Raw genomic sequence first — 21,974 nt, 5'->3', positions numbered from 1 at the left:
GTCATTGCAAAAACACAACATGTGGGGTAAACGAGGGTTGTGACCCCCAAATCTGAACCTGAACAAGCCGTTTTGTTGCACTAGATTTATTAGGGTTGTAGTCATATCTCTAGTCTGGGCTCACTCAATTCTTTTCAGGTCCTGAGCATTCATTGTCATTCAGTCATTGCAGGATAGTTAATGTTCCCCAACAGCTGCCCCTGTCGCTCCATTATCAGGGTTAACTCTGTCCCTTCCCTGCATTTGCTCATATTTTTTAGAAGAAGGTTTTGGCATCTGCTCAGTAGCACAATTCTGTAGTGGAATTGTGTATCAGCTACCCCCAGAACTTGAGATGAACTGCACTGCCCACATATATTGTAACTGTGTTTCACTTAGTATCCCCATCAAGCCCCTACACTGAACTTCTGTGGCCCCCAACCACAGCCAAACACCCATAGATTCAGGACTTTGCAGCTACCTTGGTACAGAATCTCTGTATTCATTTAATGATAACTAATAAAGGGAAAATTAGGATCCCCATCAGGCCCCTATACTGATATACCTATCCCTCAGCAATAACTGAATTCATAAATAAACAATGGAGAGAGTTGGTTTAATTCTTGACCCTATTATTGACATTGAGCCAATGATATCAAGGCGCATGTCCCACCCTATAACTTCATTTAAACAGATCATTATTACTGATTTTAATTTCTGGGGTGACATGTTGGGCTGCTCATATTTTAAGAGGATGACAAACTGTGAAAAACCTTTGAAAACTGAGATGAATCCACATGCTGATCATGACCTGGACACTCTCATTACTTCTGTTCCCAGGTCCAAGTGTATAATTAACCAAGAGCAGAGACCTGGGGATTCTGGACACATGGATACAGATGAGTCTCAAGAGGAATTAAATAAACAGGCAGCGAGATTACGTTTAAATGGAGACAAAACTGATGGATTATCAAGTCAAAATCTCCAACCGGAGGTTGCTGAGAATGTAGAAGATGTTTGTTCAAGTCTCACCCCTGAAGCCCCTCAGGACAGAGCTGTAACTATCAGTAGATCAGACACCCCACACCAGGGAACCACTGGAAACCATATTACTACTGACAAATACTCAATGGGGTAAGATCTGTTCTTTCTCTTCCTATTAAGGTCTCTTTCATTCTGAATGTCAGACAAGTGTTGGGTTGCTATGGTCTGTGAGCTTAAAATTCCAAATTGGAGTGCAGTAGAAACAAGTTCAAAAACATAAAAAACATAAATCTAAAGAGCAATTGGCAATATGTTTTTTATTATCTTTACTGGTATTGCACTTGTCATTTATCTTTAAGTATCGCACTCACACTTGTATAATTGTACCTGGGTCAGTCTGTTACATGGTTCATGGTTCTTATAACTGTACATAATGTTTTCATGCCCCCCATGCCTTTAAGAGTCACATTGCTTACTTTCTTACTTTTCTAATGGTTTCCAGGTCTAGTAACCCATAGCAACCAATAATATATATAGGGATGCACTGAATCCAGGATTCGGTTCGGGATTCGGCCAGGATTTGGCCTTTTTCAGCAGGATTCGGATTCGGCCAAATCCTTCTGCCAGGCCGAACCGAACCCTAATTTGCATATGCAAATTAGGGGCGGGAGGGAAATCACATGACTTTGTCAAAAAACAAGGAAGTAAAAAATGTTTTCTCCTTCCTGCCCCTAATTTGCATATGAAAATTAGGGTTTGGATTCGGTTCGGTATTCGGCAGAATCTTTCACGAAAGAATTCGGGGGTTCGGCCAAATCCAAAATAGTGGATTCGGTGCATCCCTAGATATATATATTTTTTAATGTGACCAGTAAATGCTACCTGCTGATTGACTGATATGGGTTATTAGACTGGTGGCAAGGTTTGCACTTTATATTAAATTATAATCATATGCCAATGTCTGGCTGATCCCATTATACATTTTAGAGTATAAAAGTATACATATATACATGCCAATGTGTCTGGGAATTGAGTTAGAACCAGTCCACATGGTTCTTGGGCTTGTAGGTATAACATGTTTTGGCTCAGATTAACCTCCCTGGGTAATTCCTGTTGCTAATCCCACAGCCTTTGTCAACCCAATTGTCAGGATTAACCCCTCCCCTTTTCCTGTAGCTCCTCCCTATACATCAGTCCTTTGCAGCAGGAGACTCTGATATCTAACCAGTGGTGTAAATGGATATCATCGAGTTCTACACCTACATTTGTGCATGCCCAATCTCATTTCCATAATCTGCTGGAAGATACTAATGGGGCCCCAACAGCATCTGAGTTTATAAATGGACAGAGAACTATCTTAGATATGAACTGAAGAACATTTTTATGTAAGGAAAATACTCAGTTTTAAAGAGGACCTGTCACTCAGACATAAAAAGATGTATAGTAAAAGTCCCTTCTAAATTAAACATGAAATCCAAATTCTTTTTTTTATGAAAACATCCATACCTGTTATAAGCTTGTTTAAAAGTCTCAGCGGCCAATCATATTTTGACCGCCCCTCCTCTATGCCTTGGGCAAAGAGGCAGGGCAGGCAATTACTTTCACTTTCCATTCTGCACTTACTAGATGTCTATGCATTCCCACATTCCCTCTGTCTCCTCACCGTCTAATTGTGTAGCCAGTGCATGAGCATGAGCATCAGGCCCCCCAATTCTGGCATATAAACAAGATTTTGGCAAGATACAAAGTTTGCCTTACTAACAGTGCCCACAAAAATGGCTGCTGCCTGCTTGCTATGATTGTGAATTCCAAGACAAAAACAAGATTTAAATATTTTTTAAGCAGGAAGTGGGAAAGGAGGCAGCAGGAAGTGGGAAAGAAGTCAGCAGGAAGTGGAACAGATGGGCGGGACGAGTAGAGTTTTTGGAACATATTCAATAAATCAACCTGAAACAGCCTGAAACAGCCTGAAACACATATTTTAACCCCATTCCTTCTATTTCTTGAAGGGAAGACTGAGAAGGATAAAATGGTTTGATGTGCACCACATATAACCACTTAGCATAGCTTTCCTAATTATTACCATAGAAGACAGCACTGCACACAAGCTCTTGTATTAAACCTTGTTTTGTGTCCCTTTCTGTTCAGTGAGGCATCAAATGGCCAGAACACAATAGAAAGTGTGACATTATTCTTCTGGGATGTACTCACTGATGTCCAGTTTTTGCAAGTCCGGCTGAGGAAGCTCCTTCCTATGGAAAGCATGTCGTGCATTCCCCTTTGTGCTGCCTCTGAGGATGAATGGAAATACGCAGCAAGTAAAGCCACTTATATTGTATTCCATCACTCTATACAATCAGGAAAATCCCTAGATGAGGCAACACCGTATCTGGATTTCTGTATGGAAACTCATGGTAAGAGTCAGTGTATGTATGTTATGCACATAATATGGCTACACATATAAATCGCCTTAAACAGGGGGAGTATAACACAGTACAGGTATGGGATCCATTATCCAGAAGCCTGTTATCCAGAAAGTTCTGAATAACGGAAAGCCCATTTCCCATAGACTCCATTTTATTCAAATAATCCAAATTTTTAAAAATGATTTCCTTTTTCTGTGTAATAATAAAACAGTAGCTTGAACTTGATCCCAACTAAGATATAATTAATCCTTATTGGAAGCAAAACCAGCCTATTGAGTTTATTTCATGTTTATATGTTTTTTCTAGTAGACTTAAGGTATGAAGATCCAAATTACGGAAAGCATTCTGGAGAACAGGTCTCATACCTATACTTACAGCACAACACATTATAATTATGTCTATGGAAACAACTGTCATGCTTTTGCATTAATAATAACAGAAAGCAACAGAAGCAGACACTCAGGTGCATAGTTATCACAGCCTAAGGAAATAATTCACAAAAGCCCCTAGATAACTGTTGATTTCTCATCTGGGCTACAACCTGCGCATGAGAATAAAGGGGTCATTTATGACCTGCAGGTATGTAGCTCACGGTGTGTAAATGTAAATGAAGCTTAGTGCCGGAGCTTGATGATTATGCCCATGCATGTAAAGTCACACACGTGCATACTGAGCAAACAAGGAGGCTCGTGGATGTGTGTGATAAACATGGCCGCCCACATGAGGAACTCACTCCCGTTTTATTTTTTCACACTTTTATGAATATGTCCATTTGTACAATATTTGCTACAAATAAGAAAAATGTGACCTTAAGTGAAAAAACATGATTTTTTTTTTAAAGAAAATTACAGAATTCATCGGTAGTAGAATTAACCGGATCTAACCTGCTGTATTTGTCTTTAGGTCTCTTCAAAATTATTGTGATGGTAACTGGCCTGGAAGACAGTGATTCAGTAGCTGTGATAAATAAATGGGATCTGAGCCGGTTTAATTCATGTCATCTGCTGTTAGTGACAAAGGATGAAATGACCAAGTTCTACAGCACAAACAAGGGTAATGATATGAATTATTATCTGATTAAACCATATAACTCATATAAACAGAGAAATACATTATCAGCAATAAGCGGTAGGACTTGGAGAGACAGCTCATAGAGGAACCATCATGGTTAAAGGGGCAGTAGACCTGTAACGGCACAATGCCATGAGAGAACGTGGGCATAGGCCAGGGCTTACAGACACACAACTCCTTTAGGGAATGAGGCTCTTCCATTACAGGTGTTCCTCAGAGTCTAGATGGTAGCCAGCCGGCACTTAGTGGTTCTGCCTGAGAATGATGCCAGGGTTGGGCACTGCTATTACTGGTCACTGGAACATGTGGGTACAGCTGTGATGGCTTACAGTTGTCAGTCTCCATGATCTTCCATGTGTATAAAAAGACTAACCATTTGGAATTCTTTACAGCCAACTTTGTAAGCCAGGAAGGGAACAGCCCCTGTTGTAAATGCAGAACAGGGTTTAATTCTTTCCGCCAACCACAAAGGCAGCTTTCAGAAGGGGCCAATCACATGACATCCCAGGTGGGACATAATAGGGACCAATCCAGCCCTGAATCATGTTAGCGCCAATCACAGCTGGATCAATCAGGTGCCACTTGGTGAGCATGCCCAGTTTAGACTGCGTGTAGAATCCAGACTCAACTCATGCATAGGGACTTGGGAACAACTATGTGTATTGTACTTCAGAGGGTCCTGACTTTGTTTGCCCTCATAGTGGAGGTCAATTACTTTGGAATGTGGACTGGCTGCACATTAAAGGTTATCAGTTTGGTGCAACAGTATTGGGAGACATCTAAGCAATATTATGATAGTTGACATTTTTCCCTGCAGATTAAAAGATGTTTTATCACAATACCACATATATAAGATTACTGCAACCAATAGGGCTTGAGCTAAATGTAAGTTTTGCCTAATGTGGAAGAATCTACGGTTTTTCTTATATATTGAGCTAAATAGAGTAAACAGCTAAACTGAAGCTCCTCCATGTTTGGTCCTTGTGAGGCAGAGAATTAGATTCCCAGTCCACAGATAATCTTTCTGCATAAAGGACTCTACTAGGAAGCTAAGGCAAAACAATCATTTCTGCTTATTGTATGAATAAATAACATTGTTTTACATAGAGTAAATATTCTAGTTAATGAATGTGTGGTTTTGCTTTCTTTATTCAGGACTGAGAACTGGTGAAAGAGAAAAAATCATGCTAGAAGCAGAATTGGTAAGACATGTAATCAGTTCTAGTGTCTGTGATTCTGGCGGCTCATGAAAAGGTCCAGGGATAACTTTAGTAGTAACAACACTGAGAGAAAGTCAAACAGGCAGAGTAGCTGCAACAGAAGTGCTTTATTCTTACACAAGACATATTTTGGGCCCAGGGCCCTTTATCAAGTATAACATCAGTATTCAACACAAATGTAACATATACTGTATATATATATATTTGACATTTTGCAGATATTCTACACCATAGAGGTGTACTTTAACAACCAATGATGGCAGAGACTATTATCCACTGTTACTATAGACACCATCTCTCCCTACTATACCTGCTATCCCACAGTCACACTCCCTTCCCAGAGACTATTATCCTCTGTTACTATAGACACTATCTCTCCCTACTATACCTGCTATCCCACAGTCACACTCCCTTCCCAGAGACTATTATCCACTGTTACTATAGGCACCATCTCTCCCTACTATACCTGCTATCCCACAGTCACACTCCCTTCCCAGAGACTATTATCCACTGTTATTATAGACACCATCTCTCCCTACTATACCTGCTATCCCACAGTCACACTCCCTTCCCAGAGACTATTATCCACTGTTACTATAGGTACCATCTCTACCTACTATACCTGCTATCCCACAGTCACACTCCCTTCCCAGAGACTATTATCCACTGTTACTATAGGCACCATCTCTCCCTACTATACCTGCTATCCCACAGTCACACTCCCTTCCCAAAGACTATTATCCACTGTTACTATAGACACATCTCTCCCTACTATACCTGCTATCCCACAGTCACACTCCCTTCCCAGAGACTATTATGCACTGTTACTATAGGCACCATCTCTCCCTACTATACCTGCTATCCCACAGTCACACTCCCTTCCCAGAGACTATTATCCACTGTTACTATAGGTACCATCTCTACCTACTATACCTGCTATCCCACAGTCACACTCCCTTCCCAAAGACTATTATCCACTGTTACTATAGACACATCTCTCCCTACTATACCTGCTATCCCACAGTCACACTCCCTTCCCAGAGACTATTATCCACTGTTACTATAGGCACCATCTCTCCCTACTATACCTGCTATCCCACAGTCACACTCCCTTCCCAGAGACTATTATCCACTGTTACTATAGGTACCATCTCTACCTACTATACCTGCTATCCCACAGTCACACTCCCTTCCCAGAGACTATTATCCACTGTTACTATAGGCACCATCTCTCCCTACTATACCTGCTATCCCACAGTCACACTCCCTTCCCAGAGACTATTATCCACTGTTACTATAGACACCATCTCTCCCTACTATACCTGCTATCCCACAGTCACACTCCCTTCCCAGAGACTATTATCCACTGTTACTATAGGTACCATCTCTACCTACTATACCTGCTATCCCACAGTCACACTCCCTTCCCAGAGACTATTATCCACTGTTACTATAGGCACCATCTCTCCCTACTATACCTGCTATCCCACAGTCACACTCCCTTCCCAAAGACTATTATCCACTGTTACTATAGACACATCTCTCCCTACTATACCTGCTATCCCACAGTCACACTCCCTTCCCAGAGACTATTATCCACTGTTACTATAGGCACCATCTCTCCCTACTATACCTGCTATCCCACAGTCACACTCCCTTCCCAGAGACTATTATCCCACTGTTACTATAGGCACCATCTCTCCCTACTATACCGGATTTCATGTGCATTGAATTATATATATATATATATATATATATATATATATATATATATCTAGCTTATCATGTTCATTCCACTTTTGCATAATATTATATTTTATTTTGGGATTTTGTGCTTTGTGTCCAGCTTACGAGACCCCACAGAATTGGAATCTTCTCCAGATCAGCAGAGAGTAATTACCAGTGGTTTATGTCACTTCTACAATCAGAATTCAGGGATGTGGTTCATGAAGTTCGACCCTGTAACATCTCTAACATTGGAGCCGAACTGTCTCAGTGCACAGTCGCTATCCTGTATCACTCCATGAATAGAGGGGAGGTTAACAATGAAGAGCTAAAATATATGTCTGATATACTGGGTAAGGAATACTTTTGACACTACAAAACTGTTTGCAAAGGGCAGTATAACTGTACAGTCCTGTATCAGTACATTAAACTCATATATAGGGACAATAGAAGTCACTGAGGGGTTGTTCTGTGACCATATTAAGGCACAAGGCTGCAGGCTGAGTTATACAGGGAACTCTGAGTATCACTCATGTATTATAAGGGATAATGTACCCCCTACTGTAAATGATAAGGATATTAGAAGTCACTGAGGGGTTGTTCTGTGACCATATAAAGGCACAAGACTGCAGGCTGAGTTATACAGGGAACTCTGAGTATCACTCATGTATTACAAGGGATAATGTACCCCCTACTGTAAATGATAAGGATATTAGAAGTCACTGAGGGGTTGTTCTGTGACCATATTAAGGCACAAGGCTGCAGGCCGAGTTATACAGAGAACTCTGAGTATCACTCATGTATTATAAGGGATAATGTAGCCCCTACTGTAATTGATAAGGATATTAGAAGTCACTGAGGGGTTGTTCTGTGACCATATAAAGGCACAAGGCTGCAGGCTGAGTTATACAGGGAACTCTGAGTATCACTCATGTATTATAAGGGATAATGTACCCCCTACTGTAAATGATAAGGATATTAGAAGTCACTGAGGGGTTGTTCTGTGACCATATAAAGGCACAAGACTGCAGGCTGAGTTATACAGGGAACTCTGAGTATCACTCATGTATTATAAGGGATAATGTACCCCCTACTGTAAATGATAAGGATATTAGAAGTCACTGAGGGGTTGTTCGGTGTCCATATAAAGACACAAGGCTGCAGGCTGAGTTATACAGGGAACTCTGAGTATCACTCATGTATTATAAGGGATAATGTACCCCCTACTGTAAATGATAAGGATATTAGAAGTCACTGAGGGGTTGTTCTGTGTCCATATAAAGACACAAGGCTGCAGGCTGAGTTATACAGGGAACTCTGAGTATCACTCATGTATTATAAGGGATAATGTACCCCCTACTGTAAATGATAAGGATATTAGAAGTCACTGAGGGGTTGTTCTGTGACCATATAAAGGCACAAGGCTGCAGGCTGAGTTATACAGGGAACTCCGAGTATCACTCATGTATTATAAGGGATTATGTACCCCCTACTGTAAATGATAAGGATATTAGAAGTCACTGAGGGGTTGTTCTGTGGCCATATAAAGGCACAAGGCTGCAGGCTGAGTTATACAGGAACTCTGAGTATCACTCATGTATTATAAGGGATAATGTACCCCCTACTGTAAATGATAAGGATATTAGAAGTCACTGAGGGGTTGTTCTGTGACCATATTAAGGCACAAGGCTGCAGGCTGAGTTATACAGGGAACTCCGAGTATCACTCATGTATTATAAGGGATAATGTACCCCCTACTGTAAATGATAAGGATATTAGAAGTCACTGAGGGGTTGTTCTGTGACCATATAAAGGCACAAGGCTGCAGGCTGAGTTATACAGGGAACTCCGAGTATCACTCATGCATTATAAGGGATAATGTACCCCCTACTGTAAATGATAAGGATATTAGAAACGGAGGGGTTCTGTGAATAAAGGCACAAGGCTGCAGGTTGGTATAGAGGATTTGATCATGTTCCTGTTTTTTTATTGTGAGTTATGTGAAGCAGTCCCAGAGTGGGATGCAAGTATCCACAGGCCTAAAAGAAACCTGTAAATAGTGACTTTCTATGTCATCTTACAGCAACCCCATTTGCCAGAACCCACATATTGCCAGTCCAGGCCTGATCTGAACAACCATAGATGAGAGCAGTGGTGGAAGAGCTGGGGTGGAGTAGCAGGTCTGGTTCCTATAAGTTATTAACATCTTGTTCTGACATAGGAACTTACCATTTATACTAATATAAATGCCATAGGGAAATGACCTGTAAGGCTATTGATCTCTTTAGGATTTTAAGTCAAGGCTATCAACAGAGGGCCCCACATTTGATTGGATTGAGAATACTCCCATATGTCTATTTTATTCCCACCATACTTTTTTCCATTCCTAGGGAAGGAGAATGTGATTGTGGTTGTTGAAGGCATGAAGGGCAGATTCCCTGTAGAACAAAGTATTGGAGATTATGCCTGTGACCTGGTGATCATCACAGAGGCAGAGAAGGACAAAGCCCGGCTGATGGGGAGGCTGGAGAGCATCAGACAAAGTTTAAAGAAGCCTCCAAAACGCAAAATAAGGAGGGATGAGCAAAAAGAGGAGAGAAAGAAAAAGTGTCCAGATGCTGAACCACAGCAAGATATATTACCTGATGGTAAATTCTAATGTCTCTCCACACAAACAGCAGATAGAGAAATGTCTGTCTTTTAACCAATGGAACATGTACTGTACATGGACCAGCTTTACACATACAGGATCCGTTATCTGGGTACCAATAACCTGTTATCCAGAAAGCTCCAAATAACAGCAAGGCCATCTCCTATAGACTCCAAGTTTATCACAAAATTCTACGTTTTATATATTATTTCCTTTTTCTGTGTAATAATAAAACAATCGCTTGTACTTGATCCCAACTAAGATATAATTAATCCTTATTGGAAGCAAAACCAGCCTATTGGGTTTATTTCATGTTTATATGATTTTCTAGTAGACTTATGGCAGGGGGTCCCCAACCTTTTTTTACCCGTGAGCCACATTCAAATGTCATAAGAGTTGGGGAGCAACACAAGCATGAAAAAGTTCCTTGGGCTGTGATTGGCTATTTGGTAGCCCTTATGTGGACTGGCAGCCTATAGGAGGCTCTACTTGGCACTATAGTTAGTTTTTATGCAATTAAAACTGGAATTCAAAAATAAGCTCCTGCTTTGAGGCCCCTGAGAGCAACATCCAAGGGGTTGGAGAGCAACATGTTGTGCACGAGCTACTGGTTGGGGATCACTGAATTAAGGTACGAAGGTCAAAATTACAGAGAAATCTGTTATCCAGAATCAGTTGCATAAATGGCACCGATTCTCCACATGGATTTCTGTGCAAGTGACTGTGGGTTGTGACTTTATACACTTCTTCCATTTCCTTATTAACAACCTTAGTGAAGATTTAGTTATACACAACTATATTATACACAACTATACTAAAGCAACACAAGTCAGAACTATTATCATCATCTACCACTTCCAGCATGTATGCATATAGAACCACTTCTGTATATAGTTTTTATTTAAATGAAGGATACAGCCAGCCTACATCCGTATATGATTTTAAAACATGTTTTTGTTTTTTTTGTTTTTTGCTTTTTTTAGATCCTGGGGAAATGGAACTTGGAAATGAAAAAAATAGACCAAAAAGGCCCTTATTGGTAAAATATTCAAATTGTATTCAAAAATACCCAGCTAAAAAAGTTGGCAGCTTATTGACCTGCGCATGAATTTAAAACGAATAAGAATAATTATATAGGTCTGATTAGGGCACTATACATTTACTAATACAGGTATGGGATCCGTTTTCTGGAAACCCGTTATCCAGAAAGCTCTGAATTACGGAAAGGACGTCACCCATAGATTCCATTTTATCCAAATAATCCAAAAAAGGATTTCCTTTTTCTGTGCAATAATAAAACAGTAGCTTGTACTTGATCCCAACTAAAATATAATTAATCTTTATTGGAAGCAAAACCAGCCTATGGGGTTTATTTCATGTTTATATGATTTTCTAGTAGACTTAAGGTATGAAGATCCAAATTATGGAAAGATACGTTATCTGGAAACCCTCAGGTCCCGAGCATTCTGGGTAACAGGTCCACCTCAACCACCTTTAATGTGGCAATTGAACTAAAAGAAATTTATTAGTATTAAGAATTTGTGATGTTAAATTTTCCATTAAAACTTTGTCTGCTAGGTCCACTATTATATATCTTATTAATTAAAACAATAAAGAGCTGCAATTCTTATATTAAAATACCATTAAATAAGGAAGAATGTATAAACTCAATCAATTCTAAGTTCATCAGGATTAAAGGTCCTCTATACGGTCCTTATAATTTCATAACTGGCCCAGTGCAGGTATAATTTGTAGCTGTTTTTGTGCAGGACAAAATACCTTTACACTTCTTAGATCCTGTGTTGCTCCACAATTGCAATGAGCTCAGTCCAAGGGTCCGTGATATCATCAAGTTGAAAGCACCCGAGGAAGCTCAAAATTGAGTGAAACACGTAGCACAAATCAGTAAAAATAAGTAAAGTTTTAAATTATTGTATAGCTGTGATTGGTGAACGTTTATGGACTCCATGGTGGGACGAGCTCTGAAAACGAAAGAGACACCATAGTGTGAAGGAGGAAGAACAGGTAGAAGCTTTAAGTGTGGAGCAGTGAAGCCCATCTGGGAACGGTTGCTTTGGATAAGAAGCGCCTGATAGAAGGTCAGGAATGGAACCTTGAATTTTAGGGAGTTATTTATCAAAGGTTGAGTGTTAGGGGCAGATTTATATAAGGATCGCATTGTAAATTCGAATTCAAAACTCACAAATTCAAGTTGGGAATAATCCAAATTTGAATTCCAGATTTATCATACCTGGACCCTGGGAACAACTCCAATTTGACTATTCGCCACCTAAAAGCTGCCAAGTTCATGTAGAAGTCAATGGCAGAGGTCCAGTGACCCATTTGAAGATGTTAATAGTCTTCCGGACATTTGATTTTTTTTTCGGAGACAAACACGATTCGAGTTTCGTCAAATTCAATTTGAGTTTTCATATCAGCAATATTCGTTCGATTTTTAGACGTTCAAGCTTTTTTGTTAAATAAGATACTATTCATGAAAAAAACTGTAACATTCACCCTTCAGAGTTTTTTGTACCTCGAATGGACTCGAAACTCGAATGGTATCTTATTCTAGAAAAACTTGAATGTGAAAAACCTGGTTCTGTGAGTTTAAGTCTCGCAACCTGAAAACTCAAACTGATCGAGTTTTCGGGAAAAAAACTTGAATCATTCAAGTTTTTAAGCCAAAACCCACTGAAAAAAAATCAAGCAGGCTAACATCTTCAAATGGTTCAAGGGACCTCTGCCATTGACTCCTACATGACCTCAGGTTTTAGATGATGTTTTTTTGGATTCCAGCTATTTCCAGGGTCAGGGTATAATAAATCTTGAATATTAAAAAAAAACTAGATTGATTCAAATTTTTTTTTAACCCAAAAATGGAAGTCTTGACCAAAAAATACAACTTAAAAATTAGAATTTTCGTGGGAAAAACAACTCAAACACTGCCCTAGTGTGGCTCAGATGGATTTGGTTTTTGCATAATAATCTTTCAGCACATATATAACAATGGGAGTAGGCCCTATGTAGGTCACTGGTGTTGGTAGACACTAATTACAATTGGTTGTGTGGATACATATATAAAAAAGGCAGACATGGCTATACCCCACACAATCTATGTAAGGTGACTTTCTTGGACTGAGTTCATTGCAATTGTGGAGCAACACGGGATCTAAGAAGTGTAAAGTTATTTTGTCCTGCAGAAAAACAGCTACAGATTATACCTACAGTGGGTCATTATTATAACAGCCTCCAGTTATGAACTTTAAGATCTTAAGGACTGTATAGAGGACTTTTTAATCCTTAGCTTTGGACTCATATTACAGCAGCAAGGGGAGGAGGAAAAGGGAGAGGGAGAGGAGCAAACTGAGCATGCTCAAGCCCTAGCCCTGGAGGTTTAAGCTGAAAACAGGAAGTCTGATACAGAAGCCCATGAGTACACAATAGAAGGAAAGAAATGTGCTGTTTCTTTTGAAAGAGGACTCAGAGCAGCATTACTTTGAGGGTTTTCATATAGACCTTTCTGTTAAAGCTTACTTAGTTTTACCCTTCCTTCTCCTTTAATGGGCGATATAAAAAATTTTTGAAACATGACCCATATCTTGTTGAGGAATTATAAATAATATCTGGCACCTGGTTTAAATATGTGCTTTAATAATTCTTGCCTGGTTGTATAATGCAATGGAAAAGGCACCTTTGGAGGTGGTGGTAGCTCCAGGGTTCTCCTCAATAGTGGAATAGGCATCCTGACTTCATTTGTAATATGAGGGTGGAATTGACAGAGTGGCAGCAAGTGCAACTATACATAAGTACAAGGAGCGGCATTTGGCGTGAAAAATATATTTTTTGGGGCAAGAAATGTGCTTGCTTTTCCACAACTGGACTTGCAGCTTATTAATTAGCTCTTATGTGCCCCCTTTAACTTAGTATAATACATGATCCTGCTCATTCATTCTGTTTTCCATGTTTAGTTCATCAGGAAACACCATAAAATTGGGATTTTCTCCAGATCAGCAGAAAGTGATTATAATTGGTTACAAACGTCCCTCAGAACAGAGTTCAGGGATTTGGTGGTGGATGTCAGAGCCTGTTACATCTCTAATAATGGACGGCGGCAGTTCTGGGAAGATGTGTCTCAGTGCTCAGTCGGGATCCTGTATCACACTCTAAAGAGAGGGAGGCTGAATATCACCAATGTCATGGACTCTCTGTATGAGGAGGAGCTGAAATATATGGCTGAAACTCTAGGTATGTGACATGTGACTTAGCTATCAGTACAAATAAATGTTTTTATAAGGCTCTCACTGTATGTCTTGCATTATGAAGCTCCTTCAATCCTTTCTCATCCTGGTTTCTCTGCTTAACTCCAGAAGCCATAATCCATATTCCAATGTCTTGCACTAAGGATCTAAAGAGTATTTGCAGTAGTGCCTGTTACATTGTACAACATTCATGCCTCCCATTTTAGCAAAGCATTTTAATGCCATTGAAAGACATTTAAGCACCCCAAGAAAACAAGGGGGCAACCTACATTTTCTTCTGTCCATTTGTATTGTCTTCCGATCTGTACACCGTCATGGAGCCTCCAGGCACAGACCTGAAGAGGCTACGAATGGACAGAAGATGGCACCCAGGGGCCCCACTGCTCTGCTCCTTGTGCTCTGGATTCCCAACAGGAGCGATAATATATGAAATACACTGTGAGGGGAGGAAGAGGTAAAGGGGGCAGATCAAGGGCAGTTGAGGGGGCTGTTATATATGTAAGCAATTAATAATTGGCATCCACAGACTGGATTGTTTTTAGTAATGCACATAATTATTTCAACATGTTCCCAGGGAAGGAGAATGTGTTTGTGGTGGCTGATGACCTGCAGGACAGTAGTTCTATAGAGAAGCACAGAATCCTGGCACAGCAGCCCAGTATTGGAGAATACTCCTGTGACCTGGTGCTACTCACTCCAGCAGATAAGGAAAACAAAGCCCAGAAGATGGAGAAGCTGGAGACCATTAGATCTGCTTTACATTTGAAAGAGAATTTGTTACACATAACTCGTCTGAAAACCAAAACATCTTTCAAGCAGGCAAAAGACACTGGCATTGGAAAAATTGGTAAGTATAATCACATCCTTTATTATTCACAGCATAAAGTGCTTAAATACATCTACACATTTTAATCCATCTCAGTCTCTTTCCAACTGACATGATGTAAGAATGTAACACTAGTCTTGCATGGGCAGAAGCTACATATAGATTAACTGTGATGGCAATCTTCTTGATAAAGAACAGACACATCTTTTATACAGTGTTTTCCACATTCTGATAGACATCCTGGGATTGAAGCTTTAATCTGATACTCGACATCTTGCTGAGAGCAGAAATGTCGGCGCTAGTCCTAGGGTCTAATTGAAAGTTTGTGACTTGAGACTGAGCGCAGAACAGGCACAGTGTTACCCCCCACTGCTCCTCCTCCACCTGTTTTGCCTCCTCCAGCAATTAATGATCTTTGATATAACTATATATATATATATATAATACTGAGAATTCCTGCAGAAGCTGTGCATGGGGGGAAGCACTGAATTACCAAAATGTGAATGAGGTGAATTTTGTGCATGAGCAATAGATGTTGGAGTGATGATGTGATGAACAATATACATGTGCAAATCTATATATAAAGATTGACAACAGCAGTGGAACTACTGATGTGCGGGCCGACCCGATACCCGCGGGTTGGGTGGGTTCGGGTCGACCTCGCAATGCTCTGGGCGGGTGCAAGTTGAGCTCTTTCCTGCCCGCCACCTTCAAATGCCTGCTTCTGATTCACATGCCTGCTTGTCCTGAAGTGCGGGCGAGCGCGGGCTGAAGGAGGGCAGGTTAGGGTCGGGTGGGGGTGGGGAAAACCCCGACCCACACATCACTAACTGGAACCCAATTATTGTGGCTCACTGTGAGTATTAAGATTTGACTTAGTGCTTTAAATGTGCTGTGACTTAGTCCCAAGTGAATTGGAATGGTGAAGGAGTTGTTGTTAATCTATTAGTGTAATTAAAATTTACATCTTATGTACTGGTGAACTTCACTTTAGGCTAAATTACAGCACCACCGTCTAAAGTGCCATTGTTTCTGGTTTGGAGATGGGGCGAAGAGCCAACACTGTCATAAAATACTGAGGGGCCACACACTGTGCCTGTTTCATTGCTGCCAGAGCCATATGTGGTCAGTTCCCTGATGCCAGTGTTTTGTGCTTAACCTTGTAAAGATATTAAATAATCTACTAAACAAGTTCCTTATCAATGTAGCTATCATTTTATTCCCTGATGTAGCTCTGTCTTCGCCAAGACTTACATTGGGTTGAAAAAAACCAAAGTCCATCAAGTACAACCCCTCCAAATGAAAACCCAGCCCCATACACACACCCCTCCCTACTCTCACATAAATTCTATATACCCATATCTATACTGACTATAGAGTTTAGTATCACAATAGCCTTTGTATTATGTCTGTCCAAAAAAATCATCCAAGTCCCTCTTATAGTCATTAACTGAATCAGCATCACAACATCACCCGGCAGTGCATTCCACAACTTCACTGTCCTGACTGTGATGAACCCCCTACGTTGCTTCAAATGAAAGTTCTTTTCTTCTAGTCTGAAGGGGAGGCCTCTGGTACGTGATCCACTTTATGGGTAAAAAGGTCCCCTGCTATTTGTCTATAATGTCCTCTAATGTACTTGTAAAGTCTAATCATGTCCCCTCGCAAGTGCCTTTTTTCCAGAGAAAACAACCCCAACCTTGTCAGTCTCCCCTCATAATTTAACTCTTCCCTCCCTCTAACCAGTTTAGTTGCACTTAGTCTCTGCACTCTCTCCAGCTCATTTATATCCCTCTTAAGGACTGGAGTCCAAAACTGCCCCCATACTCCAGATGAGGCCTCACCAGGGACCTATAAAGAGACATAATTATGTTTCATCCCTTGAGTTAATGCCCTTTTTTATACAAGACAGAACTTTATTTGCTTTAGTAGCCACAGAATGACACTGCCCACTTGTTCTTGTACATTTACCCCACATTAAATGCAGTAAATGTGTTGATTGTGTATATGTACTACTTACATTCTGGAGTCTCTGCATGTCAGTTAATTGGACATATAGTTTTGCCCATGAACATTTTCTGTGCAATATTTTCATTTTGGGCCCTGCACACAGTTTTGTAATCATGTGCATATTGGGTATCAGATTGCTCAGAAGACCCTCACATTGGAAATGACAGTGTTTTATCTTGGTCCCTAATTACAGGTGGATGACAAAATGTACAGTTTGAGTCCGAATTTGATAAAAAAAAAATGATTGCAGTTTGGTAGTTTGGAGGAGGAAGACGTTTATCCATTTTGGATTCGGCAGAATGTGCACAGAATTTTTTGCCTTGCAATCTACTGTATATGTTGGATAACAGATCTCCTTGATTCAGGGACTTCATAGAATGCAACTGCCTACTTGTCCTAGTACATAGGGTGACCATTTATTTGATACCCTAGATATTCCTGGAATGATGACTGATATACAATATTTATGTATCTGTAACCTTAATGAGTTCCATTCCTTGCAGAGACATATCAGAATTATAGAGCAATGGTTCCCTATACGGCTGATGATACAACACATCTCCCAACTGGCACACAAGAACAACCCGGAAGATATGGAAGTGGTTCTGGGACACAACATCAGAGACGAGCTAGTGAACAACAACCAAATTCTCAAAGACCAGGTACTGTTAATTTATACATCTATTGATAAAAGTATTTCTCCCTGAGAACAAATGTATCTCCTGTAATTACACACCATGTGGATTAGCTCTTTATTTCTATAGAAGAAAACAAAGTTTGCCATGTTAGTTTAAGTGAAAAAGAGATCGATTTGGATATACTTCTTGTAGCCCTTTTTCCTGCCCTATTATCATACACATTAATAGCTGAACAGCACAAACTGATAAAAACAACAATAATAATAAATATACATTCTGCTTAACACAATTAAAAAAAAGCTTAAAGAATTAAAGGGTTTGGTCACCTATAAATCAACTGTTAGTACAGGTATAGGATCCCTTATCCGGAAACCCGATATCCAGAAAGCTCTGAATTACGGAATAGACTCCATTTTATCCAAATAATCCAAATTTTTAAAAATGATTTCCTTTTTCTCTGTAATAATAAAACAGTAACTTTTACTTGATCCAAACTAAGAGATAATTAAACCTTATTGGAAGCAAAACCAGCCTATTGGGTTTACTTAATGTTTAAATGAATTTCTAGTAGACATAAGACATGAAGACCCAAATTACGGAAAGATACGTTATCCGGAAAACCCCAGGTCCCGAGCATTCTGGATAACAGGTCCCATACCTGTATAATGTAGAGAGGGATATTCTGAGACAATTTGCAATTGGTTTTCATTTTTTATTATTTGTGGTTTTTGAGTTATTTAGCTTTTTATTCAGCAGCTCACCAGTTTGCAATTTCAGCAATCTGGTTGGTAGGGTCCAAATTACCCTAGCAACCATGCAATGATTTGAATAAGAGACTGGAATATGAATAGGAGAGGGGCTGAATAGAAAGATGAGCAATAAAAAGTAACAACAATTATACATTTGGAGCCTTACAGAGCATTTGTTTTTTAGATGGGGTCAGTGACCCCCATGAGAAAGCTGGAAAGAGTAGGAATGAAAAAGACAAATAATTCTATAAAAAAGAAAAAAATGAAGATCAGTTGAAAAGCTGCTTAGAATTGGCCATTCTATAACATACTAGAAATTAACTTAAAGAAGAACTAAAGTCTAACTAAAGAAGTAGGTAGAAATGTTGTACATTAAGGGGCCGATTCACTAACTTCGAGTGAAGGATTCAAAGTAAAAAAACTTCGAATTTCGAAGTGTTTTTTGGGCTACTTCGACTATTCGACCATTTGATAATCGAAGTACTGTCTCTTTAAGAAAAAACTTCGACCCCCTAGTTCGCCATCTAAAAGCTACCGAACTCAATGTTAGCCTATGGGGAAGGTCCCCATAGGCTTTCCTAAGTTTTTTTGATCGAAGGATATTCCTTCGATCGTTGGATTTTAATCCTTCGAATCCTTCGACTTCAATATTCGGAAGTCGAAGGATTTTAATTCCCAGTTGAATATCGAGGGTTAATTAACCCTCGATATTCGACCCTTGGTGAATCTGCCCCTAAGTTTTGTGCTTCTGTACCAGCCCAAGGCAACCACAGCCCTTTAGCAGTAAAGATCTGTGTCTCCAAAGATGCCCCAGTAGCTCCCCATCTTCTTTTCTGCTGATTCACTGCACATGCTCTGTGCTGCTGTCACTTACTGAGCTTAGGGACCCACTCACAATATACAGTACACATAGAATAGAAATGTCACAATATAAGGCTGATTAGTAATTAATACAGATAATTACTACATGGCAGCACAGAAACCAGTGCAATTAGTATCAGAATTTAATAATCAGCAAACCTGTAGCATCAGTTTATATTACAGCCAGGGAAGCTCATTTTCTGCTGGATAATTAGTGACGAGCCCTAAGCTTAGCTTCTCAACAGCCAATCAGAGCCCACTGAGCATGTGAGTGTCACAGACACTTTCCAAGATGGTGACCCCCTGTGACAAGTTTGAAGTCCTGGATCATTGCTGCTATTGACAAGCTGAAACTTTAGCAATCAGTTCAGTATAGAAAATATGAAATTTTTAGCCCGAATTCATTTTTAGGAGTTAGTTCTCCTTTAAAGGTGAGCCAACCCTTTAATAGTCAGCACAACCTATGTTTAACCATTTTCATGCTCTGCCTAATGAGATCCTACATTGGAACTAATGGATGTAGTGTATGGTGCCTTCATAATGATACCTCCATAAAATCAGACTTTTAAAAAAATCATAAGTTTTTCAGAAATTAATTAAACCCTGAGGATGGAAAAGTCTAAATCAGGAAATCCGGCATCTCAGACCTGTCGAGGCTGCATATAAGTCAATGGGAGACGTCCCAATGATATTTTGATGTGTGTTGGGTTTCGTGCATTACCCCAAAGTTTTTGGAGCTTTCGGGTGAAAATTCCGAAAAAATCGCGATATTCGCGAAAATCGGATGAAAAAATCCGATTTTTTCCCGCAAAGCAAATTTTCGGGAAAATGTAATAATAAATAAGCATCAAAAACCCGAGCGGGTTTGATCGGAGTTTGTAGCAGAAAATTTTGAGATAAATTCGGACTTTGATAAATAACCCCCTAAGGGTGTTATTTTCTAAACTCTGAATGAAAAAATCACGAAAAATTCATGATTTTTTAATGAAATCAGACTATTAAAAATCACAATTTTTTCAGAATTTATTAAACCCTGAGGATGGAAAAGTCAGAATCTGAAAATCCGGCATCTCAGACCTGTTGAGGTTGCATATAAGTCAAAGGGAGAAGTCTCAATGATTTTTTAATGAGCGCTGGGTTTCATGCAATACCCCAAAGTTTTGCGAGTTTTCGGGTGAAAATTCCAAAAAATCGTGATATTCGTGAAAATCGGATGAAAAAATCACGAAAATCGGATTTTTTTCCTGCAAAGCAAATTTTCTGGAAAATGTAATAATAAATAAGCGTAGACAATCCGAGCGGATTTGATCGGAGTTTGTAGCAGAAAATATTGAGATAAATTCAGACTTTGATAAATAACCCTCTCAGCATGGAAATGTGTGAGCAATAACCAACAAAATAATAACATGCATATCACACATGTTTCTCAGATGGACATACATACACTTCCACTATAGAATCTATTATATAATTTAAAGTGAAATGAGTAAAGAAACTCTGGTGCCTGTACAAGGGGTCACTAATTCAGACGGGCAAATTTTTCGCTTTGTTTCGCTGCAAAAATGATGCCTATAAACTTGTATGGCGGCACGCATCAAAAAAAAAAAGACGTGCGTCAAAAAAATTTGTTGCGTGTCAAAAGTTTTTTGACGCCCATAGACTTTAATGGGCGTCGGCGACATTTCGCAGGCAGCAAATTTTTGGCGAAACAAATTTGCCCAAGCCTAAAGAATATCCATGTTGATCCATTTCTCTGTTAATGAAAGGAATGTAGGAGGAATTGCAACAAGAGGCAAATACAGCAGAGACTGTCAGGCCCCTAGAAGCCTGACAACATGTTAAATACCTCAGGTATAAATAATTAAACCAAAGGCACCTCCTCTGATTTAGGTGGGTACTCACAAGAAATTATGGGGCATATTTATCAAAGAGTGAAGTCAGAGTTAATTTCTATGGGATTTTTAAAGGTGTATTTATCAATGGGTGAAAGTGAAATGAATAGAAATGAACAGAGAGTGGCGGAATTTCACTCTAGTGGACGGCGGTGATCTCTAATTTCACTTTTTGATAAATATACCCCTATGAGTGTATATCATAGACTGAAATTCACATCCCACGTGATGAAGAGACCTTCTATTACCCATAACAGGCTGCCAATTCTTTCATATCATTACAAGGATACTGTCACGGAGAAGCATTCTGTTTTCTAAGGGCATAAATTATCTCTCCTTGCGCATAATTCTATACTGACATTTGTTTTTGTAAATACTTAACTTTAAAACAGAGCAGGTTTAACATTGTATTTTCTGCTGAGCCTGTCCTCAGGGCAATGGGCAGGGCCGGATTTGAGGCCACAAAGACCCAGGCCTAGGGCGGAAACATTTTAGGGACGGCATGCTGCTCAGCCGCATCCTAATTTTAAGATTAATGGTGTATTTCATATTTCATATTCTCAATATGTTGCCTTTTTTGTTTATTCAGTTGCCTAACCTGTACAGAATATGTATAATGATAATGTGATATGTTGTGATTGTATTGATTTTTAAGACAGATACACTGAGGGGAAGATTTAT

The 21,974-nt window shown here is 39.6% G+C and overlaps 1 protein-coding gene across 3 annotated transcripts in view; it reads left to right on the top strand.

The window, feature by feature from the left end:
* Window positions 1-21,974, top strand: part of LOC108703975 — a 36,580-nt gene that overhangs the window by 4,169 nt on the left and 10,437 nt on the right. For all 3 annotated transcript variants that reach the window (XM_041577528.1, XM_041577527.1, XM_041577529.1), the window contains 10 exons: window positions 820-1,113; window positions 3,112-3,377; window positions 4,293-4,442; window positions 5,616-5,662; window positions 7,527-7,758; window positions 9,796-10,053; window positions 11,039-11,094; window positions 14,027-14,303; window positions 14,892-15,164; window positions 17,657-17,815. In XM_041577528.1, coding sequence (XP_041433462.1) covers window positions 820-1,113; window positions 3,112-3,377; window positions 4,293-4,442; window positions 5,616-5,662; window positions 7,527-7,758; window positions 9,796-10,053; window positions 11,039-11,094; window positions 14,027-14,303; window positions 14,892-15,164; window positions 17,657-17,815 — 2,012 coding nt within the window. The remainder of the gene's footprint in view (window positions 1-819; window positions 1,114-3,111; window positions 3,378-4,292; window positions 4,443-5,615; window positions 5,663-7,526; window positions 7,759-9,795; window positions 10,054-11,038; window positions 11,095-14,026; window positions 14,304-14,891; window positions 15,165-17,656; window positions 17,816-21,974) is intronic.

Source organism: Xenopus laevis, chromosome 9_10L, assembly GCF_017654675.1.
Source record: "Xenopus laevis strain J_2021 chromosome 9_10L, Xenopus_laevis_v10.1, whole genome shotgun sequence".
In the NCBI taxonomy this organism is placed as follows: Eukaryota; Metazoa; Chordata; class Amphibia; order Anura; family Pipidae; genus Xenopus; species Xenopus laevis.
This window is presented reverse-complemented; position numbering and strand designations above follow the sequence as displayed.